Below are 27,262 nucleotides of genomic sequence, written 5' to 3'. Positions count from 1 at the left end.
TACTGTTTAAAACAATAATTTGACATGCTCAGCCGGTGGCCAAAATCTCAAATTTATCATATAGGAAGTAAGCAAAAGCTCCCTTAAGGTTTAGTTTTGTTTTTACTCTTTCTCTCTCTCTCTCTCTCTCTCTCTCTCTCCCCATATATATATATATATATAACTTTGAACCAACTAACTTGCGGGCATCCACATTATCGTGAACCTTTTCACCTATTTTGACTTTATTTAACAAAATGTCAGAAATGTAGGAAGAGTAGTTAGCTAAAAACGGAAAAATACGTTTGATAGAATATGTAAATGAAAAAAAATCCTCTGCCTATATAGATGCTCTGTCGTATACAATGCATTGAGCTGTATACCTGAGAGGCCACTGCATCCATATGGCTGGAAAAATTCACGTCCTAAAATATATATTACACAGTAGTTTTCTATCAAAATGACACAGTAAAGTGCTGCCGAGATATATAGGGTGCTGCCCTTGTCTTTGTTTACGATAATGCCACACTTTTCCAAGAGTTAATTTGTTGGTCGCATGGGCATCATACTGTTTAGACAAATGATCATTCATTTTCACGGCAGTTGGTACGAGTTCCATCGTCCATGGAAGAAACTGTTACCCTGGGAAGGTGGAATCGTGAAAACATGTGATATCTGGAAAGAAATTGGAAAAAGTTTGAGTTCCAAGTCAAAAAGAAAATATTACCTTTTACTCTTCTTCAGTAGATAATAAAGGTGCACTCGTTACATAGAGTACTCGTGACAAGGGCATTAACGACGATTTTTAGTGTACCAATGGTTTCCGGTGATTTTAGCAATGATGTACAGTGGTTTTAAAGCTTCATATTACTTGTTCATTAATTTTTACAAGCAGGATCATATATGTCTCACCTCATTTGCCAAATCCATATGTGGTTGGTAGTCCTTCATTCTATATTATTTTCCTTGGATAGTGATATATGTGAAACTAGCTAGCTAGACTTTATTTTCGGAGTGGACAAAGGAAAGGGAAGAAGAGACGGTTGGAATTAGTTGGGTGCGACAACTTTGACATGATGTGGAGATTGTAATGCATGATGTTCAAGTCAACACTACCCAAATGCATTAACGTCTGCCTGATTGAATGGAAGGACTGCTCTTCTTTACGAGTCCAACCATTTGGGACCCTGAAAAAGATATGAACAAAAAGACAAACAATTACAATTCCAAGTGCACAGTGACAAATTGAAGCACAAGCGAAGAGATAAATGACTGGACGACTACATATGATGCTTATTAGCTTAATGCTACACATGTCCTCCCTCAAACATATCCTCACAAAGAAACGAGAAGAAGGCTTCAGGCGAAGTTGCTTCCATAGTTCAGGTGCAGATTTGGTCGTTCTAGACTTGAGATTGACTTTGTCTTCCTGTACTACTTCCGAGAGGTATCAGTACTTTTCTCTGTCTGTGAACTGGAACAGAACCTAGAAATATGTATGTCTGAAGATGAATATGCTACAGCTAGCTGGTCATGGTCATTGTCATCTTCAATTATCAGATTCTCTAAAGGAACTTCATGCAGTGGCACGTCTCCATTAAGTAGCTGCACCACCTGCCGCATGTTCGGCCGATCTTCTGGTTTCAGCTGTGAGCACAAAACTCCCAGCTTCAGCACAAGCTCTGCCTCTGCCTTCACGTACCTCATTTCCAGCCTCTCATCTATCACACTGAGCAATTCCCCCCTTTTCCAGCACATGAACACCCAACTCATTAGAAGAACTTCATCACTTGGCCTTGTGATTTCAACTGGCCTCCTTCCACAGGCCACCTCAAGAAGGAAAGCCCCAAAGCTGAACACATCTGAGCTTGCCGTCGCCTTTCCAGTGATCAACAGCTCCGGCGCCATGTAGCCCACTGTGCCCACTATGTGGGTCGTTTGTGGATCAGTCCCATGCTCATACAGCCTAGCTAGCCCAAAATCTCCCAACTTTCCATTCAATTGAGCATCTAGCAGGACATTGCTTGCCTTCACATCTCTGTGAACAACAACCTGCTCCCATCCTTCATGCAGATACAGAAGGCCTGAAGCAATTCCATTAAGTATCTTGAACCTTTCTTCCCAGCTGAGGTTCCTTTCCTTTTCGCCAAACAGAAAAGTGTCGAGACTGCCGTTTGGCATGAATTCATACACAAGCAGAAGCTCTTCCTTCCTTCTGCACCAACCCTGCAACTGAACCAAGTTCCTGTGTCTCAACCTCCCCATGCTGGACACCTCTGAAACAAACTCCCTCAGTCCCTGTTTGCCATTGTGTGATACTCTCTTGACAGCAACCTGCATTCTGCTGCTGGGTAGTACTCCAGTATAAACACTACCAAAACCTCCTCTGCCCAATACTTCCTTCTCAGAGAATCCTTTGGTTGCATTGAAAATCTCCCTGTAAGGCAGCCTATGTGGGTAATCCTGCTCCCACACTTCAACTGTATCAGAAAGCTTTCTCGTCCTGTAGACCAGGTATGAAATGATACCAAGCATAATAAAAAACAGTGCTGTGAAGGCAGTGGTATAAGGCAGGAAACTAGCAGACTTCCATATTGGTACTTCTTTCTTGGAGATCTTGGGGAGGTTAGAGAGGTCTAGATCCTGGGATTTTCCATTGATTGTGAAGCTCCATGCCAAAATGTAGTGATCGCTCGCAGAGTTCGAGGTGCCGGAAGTGAAACCAACATACATGAAGTCAAGAAGAACAGGGTATAGATCAACAGAGTATGATATGAGAGGCCTGATTGGCTTGGAGGAAAATGGGATCGGAGCTAGGGTTACGTTAAGCAACTTTTCATTTGCATTGTAGTCTACCCATGCTTGGATCATCTTCCCCGACTTCAGATCAATCGTTTCATTCTTGCCATCGTCTGTGCAATAAGCAGCAGTTTGGGAGGTGTCGGATATTACTCCATTGATGTCGACGCCCACATGGTTGTCGTTAATGTCCCTCAACCATGTCCCCAAAACCGTGTCGAATTCCACAGCAAATACATGATTTGAGAAGTTGCCATTGCTGGAGTTTCTCACAAGGCCTAGATAGTCTCCACCAGTTGTGTTGGGCAGCATTGAAGGGGCGACAGCAAACGTGAAGCCACTGCCTCTAAGGGTTTCAATTCCAGAGACGATGGCAAATATGAATTGAGTGCTAAAAGATGCAGTGGTGTTTGAAGCATCTGAAGGATCCTTGAATTGCAGGGGATCGTGGTAGAATGCATGGCCCACGCTCCATAGCCCGCGACGATTGGTCAATTGCAGAACGCCGGACGAAGTGATCACAGATTCACCTGTTAAGGTCAGATTGACTGGACGAAAGCCATCGTCGTAGATGAAACTGTTGGTAGTCAAAGCATGAAACATGGAAAGATGATGCAGAAGAACAACCAGAAGAAGAGGAAGAGAAGGACACAGAAGGGCGTTTGGTGGTGATAGAGCCATGTCTGAGCTTGGCATGAGAGAAGATCCCACTGGGAAAGGCAATGTGGTTCAATGTCTTCGACATGAGAAGAGTGACGTCAATGGACGTCGAAACCGTTGCCTATTCACACCAGACGAGTTGAATGGCTGATTCTGATTTCAGAGGGAAGCAGTAGGTAGTTTTCTTCTTCTTCAACTTACCCGGTAACATTTAAAGAACGAATAACTAGTATTTTTAAGATGATAATCAGCTATTTTCATCCAAAAGTTCTAAGCTCTCCCCATGCCATGAATCATAATGTCTTCATCTATATGCATAAAGTTATATGTGCACCCAATGAAAAACCATTTTTTCGAAAACCAGTGTCCGACTCCTATTCAGCTGAGTCAGTTGTAAATCTGCCATAATGTTAAAGAATATTTTTAGAACAAACACCAAAATTTACAAAAATAATAGAAATAAGAAATTTTCAACATATATTTAAAAAAAAGTTCAATGCTGTGGAGTGGCACTATTGAATTGGCAACAGAAGCAAATTCTGTTGACACCCATTCCATTCGAAACGGGTGATTCAGGCCGATTCTGATAGTACCGTTTAAAGCCCCTCTTATATTTTCATAAATTTAGACATTTTATGACTTATATTTCATTTTGTGATTAAGTTGTATATATTCAAAGATTTTACCCAACAACTTATAGAATGTACTTGCTCCATTAGACGGAAAAAAAACTTATGGAATGTTATATATCAAATGGAAAGGACATCATAAATTTCGAATAGAAACCTTTGAGAAACGAGGTGTGAGTTTCATGAAGAGATTTGTCATTAGTTGGATATCTATTAATATAATGTTCAATGAGAACCAACTGTGTAGAGATGCAAAGCCCATAGTTCACAGTTGACCTGTTTTTGGCCACCTACTCTCATAGTTGGCATTATTAAAGCCATAAAGTTGGCCAACCACATGCATTAGTTTAATCATCTGCAATGCAACCCAGGGGATATATATATATATATATATATATATATATATATATATATATATATATATATATATATATATATATATATATATATATATATATATATATATATATATATATCAATCATTAACAACCAGACCACTTGAGTAGGAAACAAAGAACAGACATATTTCTTTTTCTAATCTAACCATATAGATATGATCTTAAAAGTGTTTTTGGTCACAAACATGTATTAAGTTGGTTGTTTTGGTCAGAAACATGTATTAAGTTAGTTGTTTTCTTTCTTAAATAAAGTTTTCTAAATAATAAAAAATGAACGTCTATTATAACATCAAAACTTTGATTGTAGAAAGATCAATTTATTTTACAAAAAATGACTTAAACCAAAATATGATTTTACATTAAAATAGTGTTTCCAAATGCATTAAAAGGTTCTCATTTTGTTTTAAACACTTTTTAACATGAATTTAAGAGGTCTGGTTTTTATCCCTTACCCGAGTGGTGGTCTGATCCAATCTCTTTCTCTCTATCTACCGGTGCACCGCGAAGAGGGAGACGAGACGGGAAGGCCCGCCGCGAAGAGGGAGACGAGACGGGAAGGGAGAGCCGGAGAGGGGGAGCGGAGAGGGAGACGGGAAGGGAGAGGAGCAGGGGACAGGGAGGGGGAACCAGAGAGGGAGCAGACAGGGAGAGGGATAGGGAGACGGGAAGGGGGAGCAGAGAGGGGGACCGGAGAGGGAGGGGAGGGAGCGGGGGACGGAAAAGGGAGAGGGAGCAGAGAGGGAAAGGAAGAGGGAGAGGGAGACTGGAAGGGAGAGGGAGCAGAGAGGGAGAGGGAGGGGAGCGAGCGGGGGATGGAGGCGTAGAGGGAGAGGGAGCAGAGGGAAAAGGGAAGGGGGAGGGAGAGGGAGCATAGAGGGAGGGAGAGGGAGATGGGAAGGGAGAGGGAGCAGAGAGGGAGACGGAGGGGAGCGAGTGCCCGTGGCCGCCTGACCGGCCGAGGGCGGGAGTCGGCTATCGGGCCCGGGCCCGGCTTGGGAGGGTTATCTATCGGGCCCGGGCCCGATGCCCAGGCCTAAATTATATATATATATATATATATATATATATATATATATATATATATATATATATATATATATATATATATAGAGAGAGAGAGAGAGAGAGAGAGAGAGAGAGAGAGAGAGATTGGTCATTACCAGACCACTTTAGTAAGAGATAAAAACCAAACCAATTAAAGCTAAATGTTGAAGTGTTTTTTGTCTTTTTTTTTGCAATCTAACCCTATAGATGTGAGCTTAAGAGGATTTGAGGAGAAACATGTATTAAGTTAGTTATTTTTGCCATTAATCATATTTTTTAAAAATAAAAAATAAATGGCCTATATAACACCCAAACTTTGATAGTAGAAAAATGGAATGTTTTACAAAAATAACTTGAGCTAAAACATAATTTAAAATAAATTAGTGTTTATAAACATGCTAAGATGTTCACATTTTGTTTAAAATATTATTTAGTATAAATTTATGAGGTTTGGTTTTTATTTCTGACCTAAGTGGTCTGGTATTCACCAATTACTTATATATACATATGGTGGTCTGTTGTTTACCAATTACTTACCTATATATACATATGAAAATTGGTAGAAACCAGGCTATTGTGTCAAAGACAAAAACTAGACTGTCCAAATGTAATGTTTGAAGATTTTTTTTTCTTTTTTCGCAATTAACCTTGTTGCTATGATCTTAAAAAAATAAATTGAAGGCCTGATGTTCATTGTCAACATCCACTTAAATGAAGTAAATGGATAATATGTAATCATACTAAAATCAAATTTACAGATTCACATAAGATCTTACGTGTATATGTAATCAGGTTTAATCTTTATCAAGAACAGTCGGCTATTGTATTTGGACTCAAACTCAGTTATGAAAATGCAAAACAGTCTAAATTTGATTACAGGCATTTCATGGTTGAGTTTTGATTCTATAATTGAAATTGTAGAAACAAAATTACACTTCAAACTAGTAATTGGAATGAAAATTTCAGTTCTAATTTCCCTTTGTATTTGACAGTTTGGAATTTTATTTCCAGAATGAAAACTGAATAAATAAGAATTAAAATTAATTTTAGAATGAATGAAGTAAGCTATCATGACATGTACTCTAAAGAAAAAAAAAATCTAAAATTCCAGAATAATAACTCCACCTCTTATGGTAGAATTACAATTCCATATTTTTGGTTTAAGGATGAGCCTATAATTCTTGAATCAAAATTCTTTGTTTGATAACATAATTCCTACTTCGGCAAAAACCAGAATTTTAGTTCTAGAATCCCACAATTCCGGCCTCATCAAAGAACCCCTTAATATTAGCTAAATGGATTCAAGATCATGCGGGTGATCACATAGATCCAACCAGTCAGCTAATTGATACGGCCACATATATCCACATAGAAGTATAGAACATTTAATGTCGCTTGCGGCGTGGATGTCCTTCTTGCTGTTGATGAACGGATACCGATATCTGCTCAACCACAAGCTGTCGCAAAATATAAACATAAAATATAGCAGCATGGCAAAATAAAGGTTATAGTTTGATTTTCATGGCAGAAAGGATATATATATAAAAGAGAGAGAAAGACCTTTGTGGTGACTAAATAAACCGCGGTTTGGTTGTAAAGGAGGACACCACAAGTTTTCCAAAATATTTCTAATTTGTGCTGCCCGAGCTTGTTCGTCCTTCATTTTTGAATTATTAATGAACATAACCTTTAGAGAAATTATGGGGACGTGTTTTTTTAAGATTTTAGGTGATCCATCTATGATTTTTAAATACACGGTCATTGGGAAACTTAACTGCTCATACGGCGCAGTTACTCTGGCAGTTAGCACCAAATCTTCTTTTGATTTGTTTAATAACAAAATTGATTGAATGATTCTTGGAGTGACGTGAAATCAGGAAGATAATTTGGAACAAAAAAAAAATCTAGGAACCTGGCTTTAAACGTAAAAAAGGTGCATGCCCAAGGGGCATAGCATAGTTTGTTAGGCATGAGGGCCCACTACGAACTCGGTCAGTAGATTAATTCCATGGGCACAGTTTATTGAGGTCAATCGAATGAAGAATGACACCAAATTGAAGACACACTGCCTCGACTAAGTTGAAGTTGGTATACACGTCGTCTCCATGTATGAAATTTTATGCGCCATTTTAATAATGACAGAAAATACCCATGATTAATATAAAAAGAAACCTTTTATAGGGACAAAAAAAAGGAAACTACAAAAAAAGACTTGAGGATTCCATAAAAGAAAATTTTTCAGTTCGTATATGCATTGTAATTACCAATATACCCCTTTAAGCAATAAAAAAGTGTCTTCGTTTTTTTGTCTCACTCATAGCGCTATTTCATTATCTTATACTTATGTTTAGCATTATCTCATACATCTGTTCGTTATTTTATTATCTCATAAATGTTATCTCATTATCTTATACATCCGTTCTTTATCTCATTATTGTATAAATATTTTGTTTTCTCATAAACATTATCTCATATTTAACGTTATCTCATAACATCCGTTTGTTTGTTATCTCATTATCTCATAAATTTTTTGTTACCTCATAAACATTATTTCATACTTATTTGTTATTTCATACATATTTGTTATCTCACACTCACATGCATATCCAATGTTTGGACATGAAAGTAAATTTGCATATTAGTAGTAGGGCTCACATTTGGCATACACTAATTACAATAGAGATTAGATTTGTCCTTAGACTCAAAACATGTCTAACATCTTTCAGTTTTACCAGATGCTCATTTTGTATTCGTATATGGACGTCACCCTTTCCCACAATATCTAGTGGTTCATTATCTGCAAGATAGACATTTCTAAAATTGCTTGCAACGTAATTTTGCATACTTTCCTTACACGAAGTAGAATGAAAAGATGCACCAAAATCTAAAATCCAAGATTCAATAGAGCTATGCAGATTCAAGGCTAGGGCATCATTTTTCTAAGCTTTTTCTTGATTGTGTCGGTTCGTCATTCCCCTACCTTGAATATTCAGGGCAACAGAAAAAGTCTCTCATGCTTCTCTTCTATGAATATTTTTTGCGAATATCGATAAATTTTAACATGTTAGATCCATGAGAACTAACCACTACAGTCATAGTCGCATCCCAACTTTCAGGCAGCAATGACAAAAGAATCAAGGCTTGAACTTCATCATCAAATTTGTTGTTCATAGAACTCAATTGAGACATAATCACATAAAACTCATTTACATAATTATCAACTGAAGCACCTTCAATCATCTTCAAATTAAATAAACGATGCATAAGATAAACCTTATTAAAAGTAGAGGGTTTTTCATACATATTGCGCCTTCATCAGGCCGCGGTGGTCTTCACATTGACGATATTGAAAGCGACAGTTTTTGGCCAGTGTTAAGTGAATAACTCCAAGCGCTTGTCTATCTAGCAACTGCCAATCATCCTACAACATTGTCGCCAGCTTCACTTCGATGAGTCACAACTGCAATACATGCTATTGGCAATGTCTCTTATCATAGCCAATAGCCTTAATGTTGTTGCCAATGAGATTATTGGCAATGACTCTTGCCCTAGCAGATAACTAAGGCTGCCCTTTGATGGGATTTTTGCAGCAGAACAACGTTTGTGTTAGGCTCTCAGTTGTGCAGTAGGTCTACCCACCAGCAGCGTCTCAAACGTGAAGAAGCAGTACTTGTAAACAATGGAAGGGAAACAAAGAAGCAAAAGAGAAATGGGGATTCACGGGTTTGCTTCTGGGAGGCACAGCTTGGCTAATTGATGATCAACCAATTTGATGAACATACATTGAGCTTTATAGTCCGCCTCTCAGAATTTTCCAAATCCCAACAATAGTTATGGCAGGGAGAAATTATGGTAAGATTGTAAATGCTAATATTGATTTTGTAATCAATTTCATGTTTTAATTTCGTAACTATAGAGGATTCTCTTGCAGTACAAGAGGAATGATAAGGCTCAGGGCCACTATCCAACATCTCCCACTTGATCATGAGACCACCAGTTTGCTTCCACTATGTGGGTTTTCATGATCTTTTGTTATGTGGTTTTCTATAATTGGTTTGTCTATCGTAACTTGAATTTAGTTCAAAGTTTGTAGTGAGGTTTTTCATTGAATGGTTTTCTATCACAAACTTTTATATATATCTTAGCCCCATATGGGTCACATGCTTGGTAAACAAGTATTCAAATATTCCCTTAGTTGGGGGATCTGCTACCATGTCATTGGTAGACATGTATTCAACTGAAATTTCATTTTTCTCAATCATTTCATGGACATAATGATATTTTACCATTATATGTTTACTCTTTGAATTAAATATTATTGTCTGATTATCACAATATAGTTGAACTGGTTCATGATCAAGATTTAATTTCAAGTCTTTCAAAAACTGATCTATCTATACAACAAATGTAGTTGCAACATTGCATGCTACATATTCTGCTTCTTGTGTGTGCAGAACAACACATCCCTATTTTTTATAGGACCAGGCTATCGCTCAACCTTCAAAGAGAAATACATATCCAGATGTGAACTTATTATCGTCTTTACAACCAGCAAAATCAGCATCGGTATAACCAACTAAAGTTAGCTCATTTGCTTGATATGATAATTTCAGTCCTTTAGTTCCTTTAATATACCAAAAAAATCTTTTAACTGCTTTCCAGTGAGGCCAACCAGGATTACTTTGGTAACGACTCACAAGGCCGACAGGAAAACTTATGTCTGGTCTTGTACAAAGCATTAGATATATTAAACTGCAACAACATATGCATAACGAACATTTAATTTCTGTTGTTCTTCTCTAAGACCATTGATCCTGCTTAGATTTGCACTTTTAGCTATAGGACTTACAATTGGTTTGCAATTTTGCATTCAGAACCTTTTCAAGATATAATCAATATATCATTGTTCGCTCAAACTCAGAATTCTCGAGTTCTATCTCGAGTGATCTTTATTCCTAATATATAGGATGCTTCACCCATGTTCTTCATTTTGAAGTTCTCATTCAACCAAGTCTTTGTTTTGGATATCATATAGTTATCGTTTTCGATCAACAGAATGTCATCGACATATAATGATAGAATACAAAAGAAACTCCCACTTTTCTAGACATATACACATTGGGCTAGCCTGGTTTGCTCTGTATTAAAGCTTTGTAATTGCCTTGTGAAAGACAAAAACCACTGTTTAGGTTACTGCTTCAAACCGTACAATGATTTATGCAGCTTGTACACTTTGTCTTTATTTGTTTTTACAACATATTCCTATGGTTGAGTCATATATATGATTTCTTTTAACTATTTTTACATCTATCTAACAAACATCAACGTCATAGAAGGCTGTGATAGCCAAAATTATTTTTATTGTTGCAAACTTTGCTACCAACAAATAAGTTTCTAAGTAATCAATAACTTCCTTTTGGGAAAAAACTTTTGCCACCAGTCTTGCTTTAAATTTCTCGATTGTTCCGTCAGCTTTATATTTTTTTTAACACCCATTTGCACCCAATGGGTCTTCTATCCTTAGGAAGATCTACTAGTTCCCAAACTTTATTATTTTTTATGGATTCAATTTCTTCATCCATTGCATTTACCCAATCTAACGATTCATGTGAGTTTATCGCTTCGTTATATCTTAGACTGTTGGACATTTCCTCAATATCTACTAAATAGCATAGCTCATCTGTAAGATATGTATAATAATCACTCAAATATGATGGAAGAACTCTAGGTCTTTTATAACCTAACAAAGTCTGAGATAATGAGGTGCCTGGATCAGTTGGTTCATTGCTTACTGTTCCTCAGTCGGTTCGTTACCAAACTGTTCATCAGACAATTCATGTTTAGTTGGTTTATTACCAAATTGTTCCCCAGTCGGTTCTTTACTAGACTGGTCATATGAATAAATCAGATCCTCTAATGAAAATCATTATGATTTCCCACTGGATTATTATCTTTATTATTGAGTTCTTTAGAAACTCTACATCTCTACTTTCTATCAGCCCCATAATAGAGTGATATAATATGTAACATTTGGATCCTTTTAGATATCCAATAAACACACATCTTACTGATCTGTTATTTATTTTATCCATTTTTGGATAAAAAACTCTCATATGTGGTACAAAACCCCATCTCCTCAGATGTCTCAAGTCTGGTTTTACACCAGTCCATCTATCATAAGGAGTGGTTGAGACTGTTTTTGAAGGCACTCAATTTATTGTATATATAGTTGTTAACACAGCTTCACCCCAAAAAACTTTGGGTAATTGTGGACCTACCAACATAGATCTCACCATGTTACACCTCCTAGTGACACTATTTTGCTGCGTTTTCCTGGACATTGTTCTTTGCCTATTAATTTCAAGGTCTTTGCAATGTTTGAGGAATTCATTTGATGTATATTTACCTCCTCTATCAGACCTCACAACCTTGATATTTTTTTGAAGTTATCTCTCGGCTTTAGATTTATATTTGTTGAATTTTTCAAGTGTTTTTGACTTATATTTTAATAAGATAAATATAACCAAATCTTAAGAAGTTGTCAATAAATGTTATGAAGTATAACTTGCCATTATGTGTTTGGACTCTAAAAGGTCAACAAATATCGATATGGATTATTTTCAATAGTTTAGTGGCTCAATTACTTCAAACAGAAAGGGTTTTCTTGCCATCTTTTTGTATAGACACACCTCGCATTTTGTGAAATCATTTACATTTATGTCGGGTATTATACCTTACTGTGCTAGAATCTTCATCTTGTTGATGTTCACATGGTCTAATCTTTCATGCGATAAGTTTGTATGCACACTCATTGCCCAGTCAATATAAGAAGAATTGGAAGCTTTATTCATTTCATTGAATTTGAATATACCATGTTTTTTTATATATTTCTCATCGAACATGGTCCTCCTATGTTTTTTCACTATCACTTTCCTCGAAATAAAACAAACTTCAAAACCTTTTCCACTCAAAGCAAGAACAAATACTATATTCCTTTTCATAGAGGGGATATACAAGACTTCAGTAAAAATGACACTGGTACTCCCAATATTTAGTCAATATTACTAGATTCCCATGACATCACAATATGAATTTTACCCATATGAACTTTTTGCATTCATAGACTCATGTCTTCCATACGAATCAAACCTCCTTTTGTTTTTGCAATGTGACGTGTAGACCTCTTAATCAAATCTCCAACACAAATAGCTTCTTTGTCAAAGTCCTCTTGATTTTTCTTTCTGACACAATACAAATGACTTCTTTGTCAAAGTCCTCTTGATTTTTCTTTCTGACACAATACAAATGACTTCTTTGTCGAAATCCTCTTGATTTCTCCTTCTGTTCTTGTTGCTTTGACTCTTAAGGTTTTTCTTGTTCAGAAATTTTGTCCTGCAATTCTTCTTGATGAATTCAAGCTTTTTACATTTGTAGCATTTCACTATAGTATCTTAAGTTCTCGGAGTTCCTGCAAAATTGCTTTTGAACTTGCCATGATTTTTCTTTTTAAATTCTTTTGATTTTATAGGAACATGACTATTAGCTGGTTTTTCCTAGACAGTATTAGTTCTGCATTGTTTCTCTTAGTCAGACATTTTTATTGAATAGCTAATTGTATGAGGAGTTTCTCTAGAGTCAAAGTGTCAAACTGGAGACTTGATGTTGTGACAGCCATATCTTAGGATGGTGCATATTTGCATGTTATTAGATATTATATTTCTCACTATGTTTAGGTCTTTAGCCATGACCAACATCTTGTTAACATAGACTCTATCTGACACCTTCATTTTATACGAGTTGAACTGTTCTAACAATAATTAAACATGCATCGTAATAGTTGTATTGTATTTGGATGAGATGGTATCAAACATATCTTTAGCTGTTGGACAGTCTTCAAACACCCTGATCAGGTCATCTTCCATAAATGTTAACATGATGGTTTTGGCCATCAGGTCATCATTCTCAAAAGCTTCATATGCTCTCTTTTCCTTATTTGTAGATTTGTCTCATAAAGTAGGAAAGAGTTTGTTGATTACATAAATAAGTCTTCCTAATGTCAAGGCCAACATAATTCTATGCTTCCATACATGAAAGTTGGTTCTATTGAGTTTTTCGGTCTTGACCAACTCTAAGGCTCCTACTCTTGAAGTCATTTCTAAATTCATTTGATGACAATTAAAGCAAAGTACAATAAACAGAAAGGAACACAATGAATATCATGTCATGAAATCTCCAATAATATTTTAAAACATCACCTAGAAGCAAGGAGATTTCAATTTTAAATATTAGAGATTGAATTTCCTCATTTCTTTTAAGTTTACTCCTGACCCTCTTATAGAAATTTCAAAAAGTACGAGGGGTATCTATACGTGATTGTATATAAAATCAAAGTTTTCTGCTGAAATTGCAAAACAATTTTATAGAACCCTCTTTTAGGAATTTATAATAAGTCTGAGGTGTCTCTAAGCAATTTCGTATAAATTTTCAAGTTTTTATTTAAATTAATTTTCGCAAGCCTCTTTCTGAAAAAGTTTTTGCAAAAACGCTGCGGTATTAATTTAAAACAAAATGCGACAGTGTTGTTGAAGATAATGCAAAAATGGTGCACTATGTCTATAATTTTTAGTATAAAAACAATCCGACCCGAGATCATTTTTCCGCCCGACTTTCTCTCTCCTCTCTCCCTTCTCGCAAAACCCTCTTCTAGGGTTCGTCCGCCGTGCCTCCGCCGCCGCCTATACTTGGCCTTTCTCCACAGCCACCGTGAGTAAGATGGTCTCCAGTACAAGAGAGACGGTCGACACTGCTGCCGGGGAAAAACAGAGAGCCTTAGAGGCGTTCTCGTACTCCGTTTTGATGTTTGGTTCGCAGTGAGGAGGACAACAAAGGCTTCTGCAAGCGAGTGCCAACGCATGCAAAACCCTCTATCCAGGACACGGTAAGAGAAAAAAAAAAACGGATGTGCAGAAGAGGCTCTCAAAACCTTAGAATAGGGTCTGGGGTCTTCGCCGAAAAAAGAACAGCAACACCAGCAAACTATCTGGAGTTTTGATTGGCGATCTCCAATGCCTATACAAAGAAAAAAGGATGCCGAGAGCAGCGGCGAACACGGTCAACCTGCCACTTGCACACCGCTCACCAGCAAAAGGCCTACAACCTTCACTCTGTCAACAATGACAGAGGACAACCGGTAGAGGTATTCCCCCTCTCTCAAACTGTGCGTGCTTTGAAGCGAGGCCCTTGATTAGGATTCAGTTATTTAGTTTGATTTTTCTTTCGAAACCCTTCAAAAGAATCCTTGACAGGGGTATTTCTTCCGCTTGTCGAGGTTCACACTGATCATGTTCAACTAGAAACTTCGACTGAAGGTCAACTCGGTTCGACTCTGTTCTGTGTCTCTCTCAAACTCAGATACAGAAGACAGAGCACAACATGAAATATCTAGTCTGAAAACAAAAGATGAACTGGTTTGTCTAGCAAGCTTCAATATTGTCTAATATGCTTCATACTCAGTAGGCATGATCTTAAAATAGCATGATAAACTGACTATTTTCATTCATGCGCAGGTAGTGATCATTATAAGCATCGCAGGCACCACTGAAGCCTGAACAGACTTACTTGGATTAGAAGAACCGTGGCTCTGATACCATTGATGGGATCTTCGCAGCGGAACGGCGTCTGCATTAGGCTCTCATCTGTCCATTAGGTCCACAACCAGCAGCGTCTCAAACGTGAAGAAGTAGTACCTATAAACAATAGAGGGGAAAGGAATAAGCAGAAGAGAAAGGGATTCATGGGTTTGCTTCTGAGAGGCGCAGCTTGGCTAATCGATGATCAACCAATTAGATGAACATACATTGGGCTTTATAGTCCGGCTCTCAGGTTTTTCCAAATCCCAGCAATAGTATGGCAGGGAGAAATTATGGTAAGATTGTAAATGGCAATATTGATTTTGTAATCAATTTCCTGTTTTAATTTCGTAGCTGCAGGGGATCCTCTTGCAGTTACGAGAGGAATGGTAGGGATCAGGGCCACTATCCAACACCCTTACCCTTACGTTAGGATAAGGGTTGTTCCCGATAATATCATTGGCAATAGTTTCTTTGGTTATTGGCAAGGATGGAAGCAGTTGCAAAAGAAAATTCTTTTAGCAGTGATTTCTTCACCGCCATATATATATATATATATATTAAAGGAAATGCTGCTTATATAACCGGTAAACCTGATTTTTTGCATCTGAAACTATGATAATTTCAAATAGGTAATCTAATTGGTTCAAACAAAACAAACCAAAAACACTGATTATTGAAACCAATATTAATGTATGTGATGCAATTTGGTAGAGGTTAGCCTAAGTCATCATATTTAAAAAACGTCAAATACAATTTACAAGGCTAAAAAAGTGGTAACTGGAAAAAATGTGGAAAGGCTAAGATTGGGAATATGAGTACATCGACAGTGTTATTCTGCTCCATTAACAAGCACAATTTACAAGACTAAGAAAGTGTATTTTGTTCTCTTCTCAATTAACAAGCACACTAGTTGCCGAAGCCAAACTCGGATGTCCAACCTGTTGGTTCCAAAATTTTGATCAACAAAACACTGAGATGCAGCCTGGCTCTGCTTCTGGGATTTCTGTTCACAAGTTGTAGTCGACTTATTTGTTGGCTTGTCTACTGCTATTGTTGATTGGAGCTGAGCTTTCTGTTCACATGTTGCAGTCAGTATATTCATCAGTTTGTCTAGTGCATCGATCCATTTGAATGTGCTCTCACTTCGCACTCATCTAAACAAGGACAAAAACTAATTTCAGCCTGAAGTTAGAAAGTACATATACAGCACAGGTCGTACACAAGTCTTTAATTGTTGCCGCAAGCTTACCCAGAGCCTTTCACTGAGGTGCTTCTCTGGCCAAGTATCATCCAATTCGCTCACTTCTAGAGTGCGGTTACATCTCCATGACTTCTAAACCTGAGTTTGACATTGAGTTATTGGTAGCCAAAAAGGGAATAAGCATAAAGCCATATAAACCATGGAGCCACAGAAACATCACTTAAGAAAATCAATTATAAAATCAGCTATTGCTGATTTTTTTTTTGTTAAATGTGGGTGTATCTTTCCCTCTATGGGTCACTGTTAACATGGCTGCTTTTCAAGGGGATAGGTGAACATTTGAATGAGAAAAAACGGTTCAGATGGTTTGTCTTCAAAAGGTGGAGACTGACAACTTCTTAGTAGGAAATAAATATGAGTGTGAACAAGAAAGTAATGAAAAAAACAGAATGCTCCACAACCATGCATCTAATGTGATGAGATAAATGAATAATTTACAGAACATGCAATCAAACTACTAAAAAATAAAAACCAAAAAAGAAAAAGAAAAAGAGAGGTTCACATATCTGAGATTCGGAAGAGCAGACTGACATTGAAGATCCTTCCCAAAGCTGGACAATAGATGAGAAAAAATAATCCTATAGAAAATTTGAATGACAACCCCTGTTCAAAAGAAGAAAGGTAAGGTGAGATGAAGAACAACGAATGGGGTGATAGAAAGAGAGAGATGATGAACCAAGGAATTGGCTGCCTATAGAGAGAGAGAGAGAGAGAGAGAGAGGGAACAGTTAAGGATAATGCACCAAGGAATTGTCCGCATCACCTGAGCAAGCTCATTCATGTTAGTGCAATAAGGATAACAAATTAATAGTGAACAAAAGATTGCACATTTTTAATTGATCATAATATCACTTGAATGATTAAAAAACATTAGAATTAATCAAGATATACAAAACATTTTGTGACATATCCTTCTTTCAGACGCATTATAGCATCACATGGAACTCAGAGATGTAAAAGTCGACTACATGCCTCTGCATGTCAAGAGCAAGGATGAATGAGGAAGAAACTGAAGAGAAAAATACGAGCATAAGCTATGTAATTATACTTTCTATAATATATTCTCTACAACCTGTTGCTTTTTGTATTTTAAACATGAAATACACCGGTCTTTCGAATCTCGACAATTAATGGTACTTAAACCCTTTGAAAAGTGAAGAACATGATCGGATAATACAGACATCTTGATGAAACAATCTATGTCAGATGCAAAAGAAACTCCACAGGATACAATCAGAGAGTTGTACATATTTGAAAACTAAGAAAGATAGAAGTGGCTTAAACCTCCGAAGATCTCAGTCCCCATGTAAAACTGCAGCTCCTAGCACTTGCAGCAAACTTTAGGGCAGACATCGCAGGGAAAAGAACCTTCGTCTCCCATTCGCTCTCTCTCCCTTCCTCTTTTTCTTCTTTCGCGTGAGCACGAATATTTCACATTCGCTCTCCCTCCCTTCCTTCCTCTTTCAACTCTTTCACAAGCATGTCAATATTTCAATTAAGAGCCGACCCACGCCACTTAGTATCCCATAGGGAGTGTGCCCTAATTAGCTTCCGTTGGTAACGAAGCTTACTGAGTGGTTGTTGTATTCCCTTCTAATACAAATAGTCTTCGATCTGCATCCTTTAGAATCCAAATTCTTTGCCATGATCTTCACATTTCTTTCTTCCATCGCCATTGCTCCTATTGTTCCTCTCGAGCACAAACAAGGCTTTGATACCAGTTGTTAGGTTTAGGAACTCGGCTCTCTCATACTCTCTTAATACATTAAGCGAATCAAAATAATTATAAAAAAAAAGTAAAAGAGAAAAAATTCACAAAGATTTTATGTGGTTTAGAGACAACGTTCTTCTAGGTTCATGGCCATACACAGAGTAGCTTTTATTGTTATGAAAAATTAGAAAGTACAAGCCAAAACAACGTCTTCATAAACATGAGATTAAGGCAAAACCAGCAAAGCAAAAAAATCTTTGTGTGTTCATGCAGAAATTAGAGAAGGCTATCCATTATGGAACAGGTTCCGCACTCCAACAGTGTTCCCATCGGATTATTGTGTTTGTCTAGGTAATGTTGTCTGCCCCTGATTAAATCACATTTAATCTAACAAAGAAAAAGGGAGATAAATTATGATTCAATTTACTAATATATTTAAACGAATGGCTTAGGTGTCAACTGGCATCAATCGTTTGATCAATACCATTGAATGATAAGTAACATAACCATTAAATAGTTGTTTCTACTTTATAGTTGCATCTTTCAACATAACTGAATAGCAAATATCAATGTATCAATGAACGATTCAACTAGAAACAAACATTCAAATCAATATATTCGACATCTACAATATGCAATAGTTGACAAAGTAAGAATATATGCATATATTTTGTAAAATTGGAATTGCAAAAGAGAAACAACCAAATGATCTAAAAGTTATAACTATAGATAAAGTTAAGCTAATCATTTTTAACTTTTCATTTTCAATTATGCAAATTTAATAAATGAATTGCAATTTTAAAATTTTATGTCCCAATATAAGTTAGTCAGTCATATCCAAAATTAAGTAATAATTAAGTAGCAAGTAGTCAACCCTTGTTGATTGTACAGTGCAAAATTAATTGCCAGATTGCCAAGTCAAATCGAGTTTCAACCGAGTCAAACCAACTCAAGCCGACTTGTGCCAAGTCATGACCGAGTCAAGACAAGTTTTGATTGCAAACGAGCTTTCCTACTGACCTCACCCAGTAGTGGTCTGAATCAAATAAGTCAATGGCTTTATTCGTGAGTTAAGGCATGATGACCTAGTGTAGACTGGCTTCAACCATCTGGTCAATATCATTGAATGAGATTTAACATAACTTTAAAAGGTTGGGTGGTTTGGATGCATTTTCTTAGTTGACTTTCTTTTTTGACTTGTGTATATCTACATCTAACACAATGAGAGAGAGAGAGAGAGAGATTAACAACTACTAAACAGTAATAACAATAGAAACTTTTTTCATTTCACGTAACTCAGTGAATGAGAAGTAAGATGAAAATAGTTGTTATGATTGTCAATAGTTGTTATTCACTCACTCTCTCTAGATTCTGAGAAATCAATTGTTGAACTAAGTTAGATTGTGTGTTTATATCTCTCTTCATTGGATTTAGATATATAGTCAGAAATTAATAAGAAAAACTACAAGTAAGGTCAAAGCTCATATTAATAGGATGAAATAAAATTACAAACATGTTTGTGCACGCTGAAAACAATGTTCTGAGGCAAAACACCATTTTGCAAAATGGCGTGCTTTGGGTGGACTGAAAATGGTGTTTTCAGGTTTTATGAAAACAGTGTTTTCATATATTAACGAGTGAAAACCCTATACTCTCAAAACCAGTTTTTGTCATGCCCATCCAAATATAAGAACAATGATTCCAAAACTGATTATTTTTTATATTTTTTTCACAAAACCAGGTTTTAACAAAAATCATTTTTTCATAGTGTCATCCAAACACTACCTATGATGTAATTTCTCTCTCTCTCTCTCTCTGCTATATATATATATATAAAATCAAGTGCGAGCTATGAGTGAGGACAGTTAATCCATCAAGAGGGTATCTAGTAAGAAAAACATTGTCTTCTTAAAACACATGCTCTTATATTAATATGTGTTGTTTCAAGAATACCGTGTTATAGTTTCATAAACATAATGTAATTATGTTAAGAGTTTGATTGTTAGATCTAGAAACAATATCCACAATAAAACTATATTACATGAAACCAAAAATAAAGGTTTTATTTCATCTTATTGGAATATGTGTTGCAAAAACACACTATTCTAATAATCAGCCTCTAATTAAACGAGAACAGAGTGAACAGCGAACGTTCCGTTTTTTTAGTGCATTTACTAGTATGAGATCATTGCCAATTCATAAATCAAAAAATATGGACACTGGTGTGGCTAATTGCTAAACATGGAAGTTGCGGGTTCAGAGGGATTTACCGCCTAGAGGCTAAAAGCAATCCCCATTAAGTAGTGTGGATTTTAAGTAGTAGCGGAGCTATAGGCTGGTGTGGGCAGTTGGTCACGCTAGTAACAAAATTTTTATTGATTTTTACATATTTTTATATAGATATCTTACAACTATTTACTTATTTATATATGTTGTGCCTTTTCTGAAATGAGAATTTATATAACAGTGGCCCATAGCCAAAAAATTTTGTAGCTCCACCACTGATTTTAAGTGATCATATCATGCCGGCTGCAAAGAAATATGTCCTGCGATCTTAGTGGTTTGCATTGATGGATTTGTCACTAAATCTGATTTTGGACCATCTCATTGTTGGAATTGCAGCAGCAGAACGTCGCCTTTGATCAGTTCTTCGTTTCCTCCAATGGAATCTCCAGGATGAGTATGCCAATTGTAGAAGCAGCAGCAACAGCAACTGAGCAGAGATTTAACGAAGTCTAATTCTATGAGGTTCCTAGGGTGACCCTCTGTTTGCATCCCAAAATTTTCATTGGTTTTGGAGTGCTCCAGAAAAATAAGGTTTTTGTTTTGAAAGAGGAAAGAAAGGGACTCGCCCGTCGGTACGAGGATCGACCGTTCCCGACGCCTTTACCGGGGGTAATCAACCCAAGGACTATGTTTATCATTGATGCATTTCGTTTTAACTTAAACATCTTTTTGATTCTATATGCGGTGTAGAAAATATTGAAAGTTTGGAGTTTCAAACTTTTGAAAGGGTTCTTGAAGAATTGCTTGAAAATGTGAAATGTTTTGAGGAAAAAGTGAAACTAGTAAATATCATTTGAAAAACTTGTGAAAACATTTTGAAATCACTTTAGTATTCTCTTAAGACTTTAAGTAGGTTTGAGATTTTGCTCTAATTCGGTTACCACCTAGCTAGAGCTCCATCCCTTCTTGCTTAAGTTCCTTTGGAGAGGTGCTTGTGATCATAAATGAAATAAAGTGGGTGAGAATGCATGGATGCATTTACCCTATATGATTGAAAAAAATGTAAAACATTTCTACCACAACATTCATCTAATGTCATTCCTACCACAACATACATCTATGATTTCGTTATTATAATTATTGTATATAAAAAGGAAAAGTTTTTGAAAATGGATAGAGATTGTAGACCATCAAGCACGATTCCAATATTGGGTCATTACTTGGTTTGTGGTCTTATTGAAGTTGGTAAATAGAAAGTTCATGAGATGAGAATGTTAAAAAGAATACAAGAGATAAAACACTCTTATGAAAGGAAAGAGAGAGATATAGAGAAAGACATGCATACATGTGTACATACCATCACATATATACATATATGAAAACTTAAGAAAAAAAGATGTATTGATTCGAAGAAAAAGAGAGATTTTAGAGGAAAAGAAAAATATCATACGCATATATGGGTATGAGAAATGTTATAAGAGAAGATATTGGTCTTGAAAAGAGGAATAAATATTTGAAAGAGAGGAGATGGAGCACATGTACATACGTATTCATGCACATATGAAAATTTATAAAATAGAAAGTGAAAGCATAGAGAGAGAAAGATGGGGGTCATCATGTTGGCATAAATGTATATAACATGGGTATACATCCATACCTTCACAAGATTAGAAAAATCAAAGAACAACTTAAAATTACCAACTTCAAGTTTGATGTGGGCCGGAGGGGAGCTTGGACTCATGCAAGAGTTTAAGCTAAGTCCCTAAGGCCATGTTAGAAGGTTCTTTTTGAAAATGTTTTAGAAAATATGATTTATATAAGCATAGAATGTTATTATTTGGTTTGTTGTAAGGGATATATTTCTTCCACCGTTGGGTATGAAAGAAAACAAGCAACATAACGAGGCACTCGTTAGGGTTCCTAATGTGATGATTAAGAAGGAAATTAGCGCAAAATGATATGGAAATGCATATTAACATGTACATTTTCGTGAGGGTTTATCCCGGGTTGGACAAGTCCCAACCTCAAAGATTAATATGAAAATAAAGAGTCCCCAAACCACACTCTCATTCCCGACATGCATTCACATGTAAGTAAAGAACCAAGCAACTATGCATGCATAATATATAGATAACTTTCAAGGAAGGAAAGAAAGAAAGAGGATGATGAAAAAAAGCAAAGTTCAATTAGGAGGGAAGACATGATGTAACTATGAATTGATATACCACCTCATCTTCTCATGTTCCCGGTGCACTTGAGTATAGCCTCTTGAGTCTAAAATAGAGATTGAGAGCTATCTCTTTTGGCCATGGAGAAATGAGGAAGAGAGGAAAATAAGAGGAAACAAAAGAACAATAAGAATGTATTCATGAAAAGAAAGAACTTTATTAAAATGAAAGATCATCTCATCTTTTCATGCTCCCGGTGCACTTTGATTATAGCCTCTTGTCTCTAAAAAGAGATTGAGAGCTACCTTCTTTAGCCGTGGGGAGATGAAGATGAGGAGAAAATGTGGAAAGAGAAACAATAACGAAGAAATGAAATAACAAGAATAAGACTCTATTGAAGAAATGAAATAACAATAACAACAAAAATATATTCATTAAGGAAAAGAATAACAACAACAAGAATATATATTGAAGAGAAGAAAGAGCAAGAAGATATTGATAAAGAGAAAGAACAAGAACAACACGAATACTTGAAAGAGCATGATTTAATCATAAAATAAAATATCATCTCATCTTCTCATGCTCCCGGTGCATTTGAGCATAGCCTCTTGTCTCTAAAAAGAGGTTGAGTGCTATCTCCTTTGGTCATGGGGAAGTGAAGATGTGAAGAGAAAATGAAAACAACAACAAGACTATATTTTAGAAAAAGAAATAACATAATAATAAGAATATTAATGAAAAGAAAGAAGAGAGAAATGAGAGGGATGAATATTACATACCTCTAATGGGAAATGACCTAAGAAAGATGAACACCTTCACTTGAAGATCCCCTTTTGAATGAAGCTCCAAGAGTGCTTGCTCTAAGTTGGAGAAGGAAATGGAAAGAGGGAGAGGGAGAGAGAGAGATCTCAACAGAAACTCTAAGTCTTCAAGTGAGAATACACTAGAGTTTCTCCCAATGACCAATCTTGCCCAAGAGGGAGGATATGGGGGGTATTTATAGAGGATTTTGGAGCCAAAACCCAAAATTTGAATTTTTTTAACCTAAAAAGACTAAAATCACCCTCCAAAAGAAGATTTTTTTGCCAAAAGGAATGGCAAATGGGTCTTGTCCACCAAAAAAGACTAAAATCACCCTCTAAAAGGATGTTTTTTGGTCAAAAGAATGGGCAAATTGGTCTTGTTTACCAAAAAGACTAAAATCACCCTCTAAAAGGAGGTTTTTTGGTCAAAAGGAGGGGCAAATTGGTCTTGTTTATAAAAGACTAAAATCACCCTCTAAAAGGAGGTTTTTTGGTCAAAAGGAGGGGCAAATCGATCTTGTTTAAAAAAGACTAAAATCACCTTATAAAAGGAGGTTTTTTGGTCAAAAGGAGGGGCAAATCGGTCTTGTTTAAAAAAAACTAGAATCACCCTCTAAAGGGAGGTTTTTTGTTCAAAAGGAGGGACAAATCGGTCTTGTTTAAAAAAAGACTAAAATCACCCTATAAAAGGATGTTTTTTGGTCAAAAGGAAGGGCAAATTAGTCTTAAATGATTGATTTGGATCTAAACTTGGGTTTTGGATCTAAAAGTAGTATTTTGGATTTAATTTGGATCTGAATGTTCTATTTTGGATTTAATTTGGATCTGAGAGTAGTATTTTGGATTTAATTTGGATCTAAAAGTTGTATTTTGGAAATCTTGTGCCTTAATTTGAATTTCGTACTTGGATAAAACATCATAGTCCTTTAGAAAAATTTGGGGTGATTACAGATGCCCCTCTTTGTTAATAAGCCGGTGTTAGCCGTGCTTAGTGACAAAGATAAACGCCACAAATTTTTCAAACAAGACATTTTCATAGAGATGTTTCAGGCTTTACCCCTTACCTGAATGGGTTGTTTGAGCTTAAATTATAGGTTTAACCCCTTACCTGCATGGGTTTGCCGATTTCAAATTCAGGTTTAACCCCCTGAATGGGTTGCCTTGACTTGCATCACAAGTTGAACCCTTTAACTGTGTGAGTTGCTTTGGCTTGTAGTACAAGTTTAACCCCTTTGCCTGCATGGGTTACTTTGGCTAGCATTGTAGGTTTAACCCCTTGCCTGCATGGGTTGCCCTCATATTGCAGGTTTAACCCTTTAACTGCACGGGTTGCTTTCAAGCCCTGAGCGATAAAAAAAATAAAAATGCTCCAGTGTAATTGTTATGTTTTACAACTGGGAAGAATCTAGATTGAATAGTTGATGTGGAAACACAAATGTTTTGACATTGATTGGAAAATGAATACAAGAGAACTAGGCATAAAATTTCTTGAGGTGAAGGGCATTAACAGGATCGGCAAATTCCACCCTATCACCATCAATTAGTCGGTATGAATTGTGGGGCAAAACTTCCTTAATGACATATGGGCCTTCCCAATCTGGTGCCCACTTGCCTCGTGGTCGTCCTCTCAGGTACACTGCAGATCGTAGGACTGAATCATTCACTTTGAACTGTCTCTCGATAACTGACTTGGCAAATTGTCTGGCTACCCTTTGGCGATATGCTTCAGCATGTTCAGCCGCTTTTAGCCTCTTTTCATCTAGCAAATCGAGTTGCATTAGCCTTTTTTGTTGATATTGAGTAAGAGGGAGCTCTATGAGAGAAGCGAACTTCAAAGCAGGTTTCAACACATGTAATGGTAGAACCACTTCTGTTCCATAGACTAGCTCTGCTGGAGTGGCATTTGTTGGAGTTCTCATAGTGGTGCGATATGCCCATAGAGCGTTGTGCATCTTTTCATGCCAATCTCTTCCAGTTTCTACTGTCCGTTCCAAGATGCGGATCAAGATCTAGTTGGTAGCCTCTGCTTGTCCATTGCCTTGGGGATAATAAGGAGCTGAAAAATGATGCGTGATGTGGTACTTGCTGCACAATTGCCTCATCTTTTCATTCTTGAAATGAGTTCCGTTGTCTGATACTATATCATGAGGGACTCCAAATCTGCAAAGAAGATTTTTGTGAATGAAGGACACTACATGACGTCCTTCCACTGTTCTGAGTGTGACAACTTCTACCCACTTGGTAAAATAATCCGTTGCAGCAAGAAAATACTTATGGTCATTAGAAGCTGCAGGGGATATCGGTCCGACTACGTCAAAGGCCCACATTGAAAACGGCCAAGGAGATGTCACAGAATGCAAGTGAGAGGCTGGGGCATGAATTACTGGAGTATGCAGTTGACATTCTTTGCATCTTTTGACAAATTGGTGACAATCTTTTTGCATGGTAGGCCAATAATACCCTGCTCGAATTACTTGTTTGGTGAGGGTTTGGTAACCAACATGGCCTCCACAATCTCCTCGATGTGATTCTTCGATTACTTTCTTTGCCTCATCTTCATGAAGGCACCGAGAGTATTCAGTGCTAAATCCACGTCTGTATAATACCCCTGCTAGGATAAAGTACCTTGCTGACATACGTTGTATTGCTTTTTGTTCATTTTTAGACATTTCAGTCGAGAATTCTCCGCTTTCAATGTACCTTTTGATGTCATGGTACCAAGGCGTATTCCCTCCTTGGATATGATGAACATGCGTCATCGTTTCAAAAGCAGGGTGTTCTAATCTTCCAATCTCAAAAGAACGGATTGCTTCATTGGTTCGAAAAGTGATGGTCGATCCTAAGCTCGCGAGGCCATCTGCAATAGGGTTACCTTCTCTTTTTACGTGAGCCAATTGTACTTCTTCGAATTGACAGATTAAGGAGGTAGCAATTTCTTGATATGACACCAACTTTTCATCTTTGACTTGCCATTCTCCATTCACTTGATTTATAATAAGCTGAGAGTCGCCGAATGCATTCACTCTTTTCACTTGAAAACTCAATAAAGAACGAAGTCCTTGTATGAGGGCTTCATATTCAGCCATGTTATGGGTACATGGAAAATCAAGTTTTAAAGAGTCTTTTCGCTTTCTGGAGTGATGAGTAAGATGCCTATGCCTGCTCCCATCACATTTCTGGACCCGTCAAAGTACATCTTCCATGTCGGAACCGTTTCCAATCTTAGTACATGTTCATCTGGAAACTCATCATTTGTTCTGATTTCTTCGTACTGAGGGAAGTCTGCTAACTGATCTGCAATTGTTTGTCTTTGATTGACTTTTGAGACACATATTCAAGATCATATTGCATCAACAGAACTTGCCATTTTGCGATACGCCCATTAAGGAATGGTTATTCCAAGATGTACTTGAGAGGATTTAGTTTGGAGAGTATCTTGACCTCACAAGCTAATAAATAATGTCTCAACTTCTGACACATCCAAACCAATGCCAGACAAGTTTTCTCTATTGGAGAGTACTTCTTTTCGTACTGAACAAAAGTCTTGCTAATGTAATAGATTGCATATTCAATGCGACTTCCTTCCTCATATTGTGCCAAAATGCCGCCACATGCTGACTCATTCACTGTGATGTAAAGCAGCAGTGGTCTACCCAACGTTGGTGGTTTTAGAATTGGTGGATTTAGAAGGTATTTCTTGATCCTTTTGAATGACTGTTGGCATTCAAAACCCCATTCAAACTTGACACCTTTCCTCAGTAGCTGGTTGAATGGCTCGCATCTCATGGCCAGATTGGAAATGAATCGTCTGATGGATTAGATTCGTCCTTGCAAGCTTCGCAACTCCTTGATATTGGTAGGTGGTGGCATATCGATTATTGCATTAGCTTTTGTAAGATCCATTTCAATTCCCTTCTTACTGACCATGAAACCCAACAGTTTGCCTGACTCA

General features: G+C 36.9%; 1 protein-coding gene and 1 long non-coding RNA gene across 2 annotated transcripts; one reads left to right on the top strand and one right to left on the bottom strand.

Annotated features, from left to right (window-relative positions):
• Positions 1 to 1,382: 1,382 nt before the first annotated feature.
• On the bottom strand, positions 1,383 to 3,471 carry LOC116251210 (L-type lectin-domain containing receptor kinase IV.1-like). Its single transcript, XM_031625333.2, has one exon. It carries the CDS (start codon positions 3,457 to 3,459, stop codon positions 1,414 to 1,416), a length of 2,046 nt encoding a protein of 681 aa, XP_031481193.2. The 5' UTR covers positions 3,460 to 3,471; the 3' UTR covers positions 1,383 to 1,413.
• A 10,703-nt stretch (positions 3,472 to 14,174) lies between these two features.
• On the top strand, positions 14,175 to 15,626 carry LOC126409920 (uncharacterized). The gene is made up of 2 exons (XR_007572826.1): positions 14,175 to 14,705; positions 15,076 to 15,626. It is a non-coding gene; the product is annotated as an uncharacterized LOC126409920 (long non-coding RNA).
• The last annotated feature ends 11,636 nt before the right edge of the window (positions 15,627 to 27,262 follow it).

This window comes from Nymphaea colorata, chromosome 3, assembly GCF_008831285.2.
Source record: "Nymphaea colorata isolate Beijing-Zhang1983 chromosome 3, ASM883128v2, whole genome shotgun sequence".
NCBI classification, from domain to species: Eukaryota; Viridiplantae; Streptophyta; class Magnoliopsida; order Nymphaeales; family Nymphaeaceae; genus Nymphaea; species Nymphaea colorata.
Note: the sequence above shows the minus strand (reverse complement) of the source record. Positions and strands in the feature narration are given on the sequence as shown.

Coding starts and splice junctions, on each gene's coding strand:
- LOC116251210 (XM_031625333.2), bottom strand. CDS start 3,459: ATGGCTCTATCACCACCAAACGCCCTTCTGTGTCCTTCTCTTCCTCTT.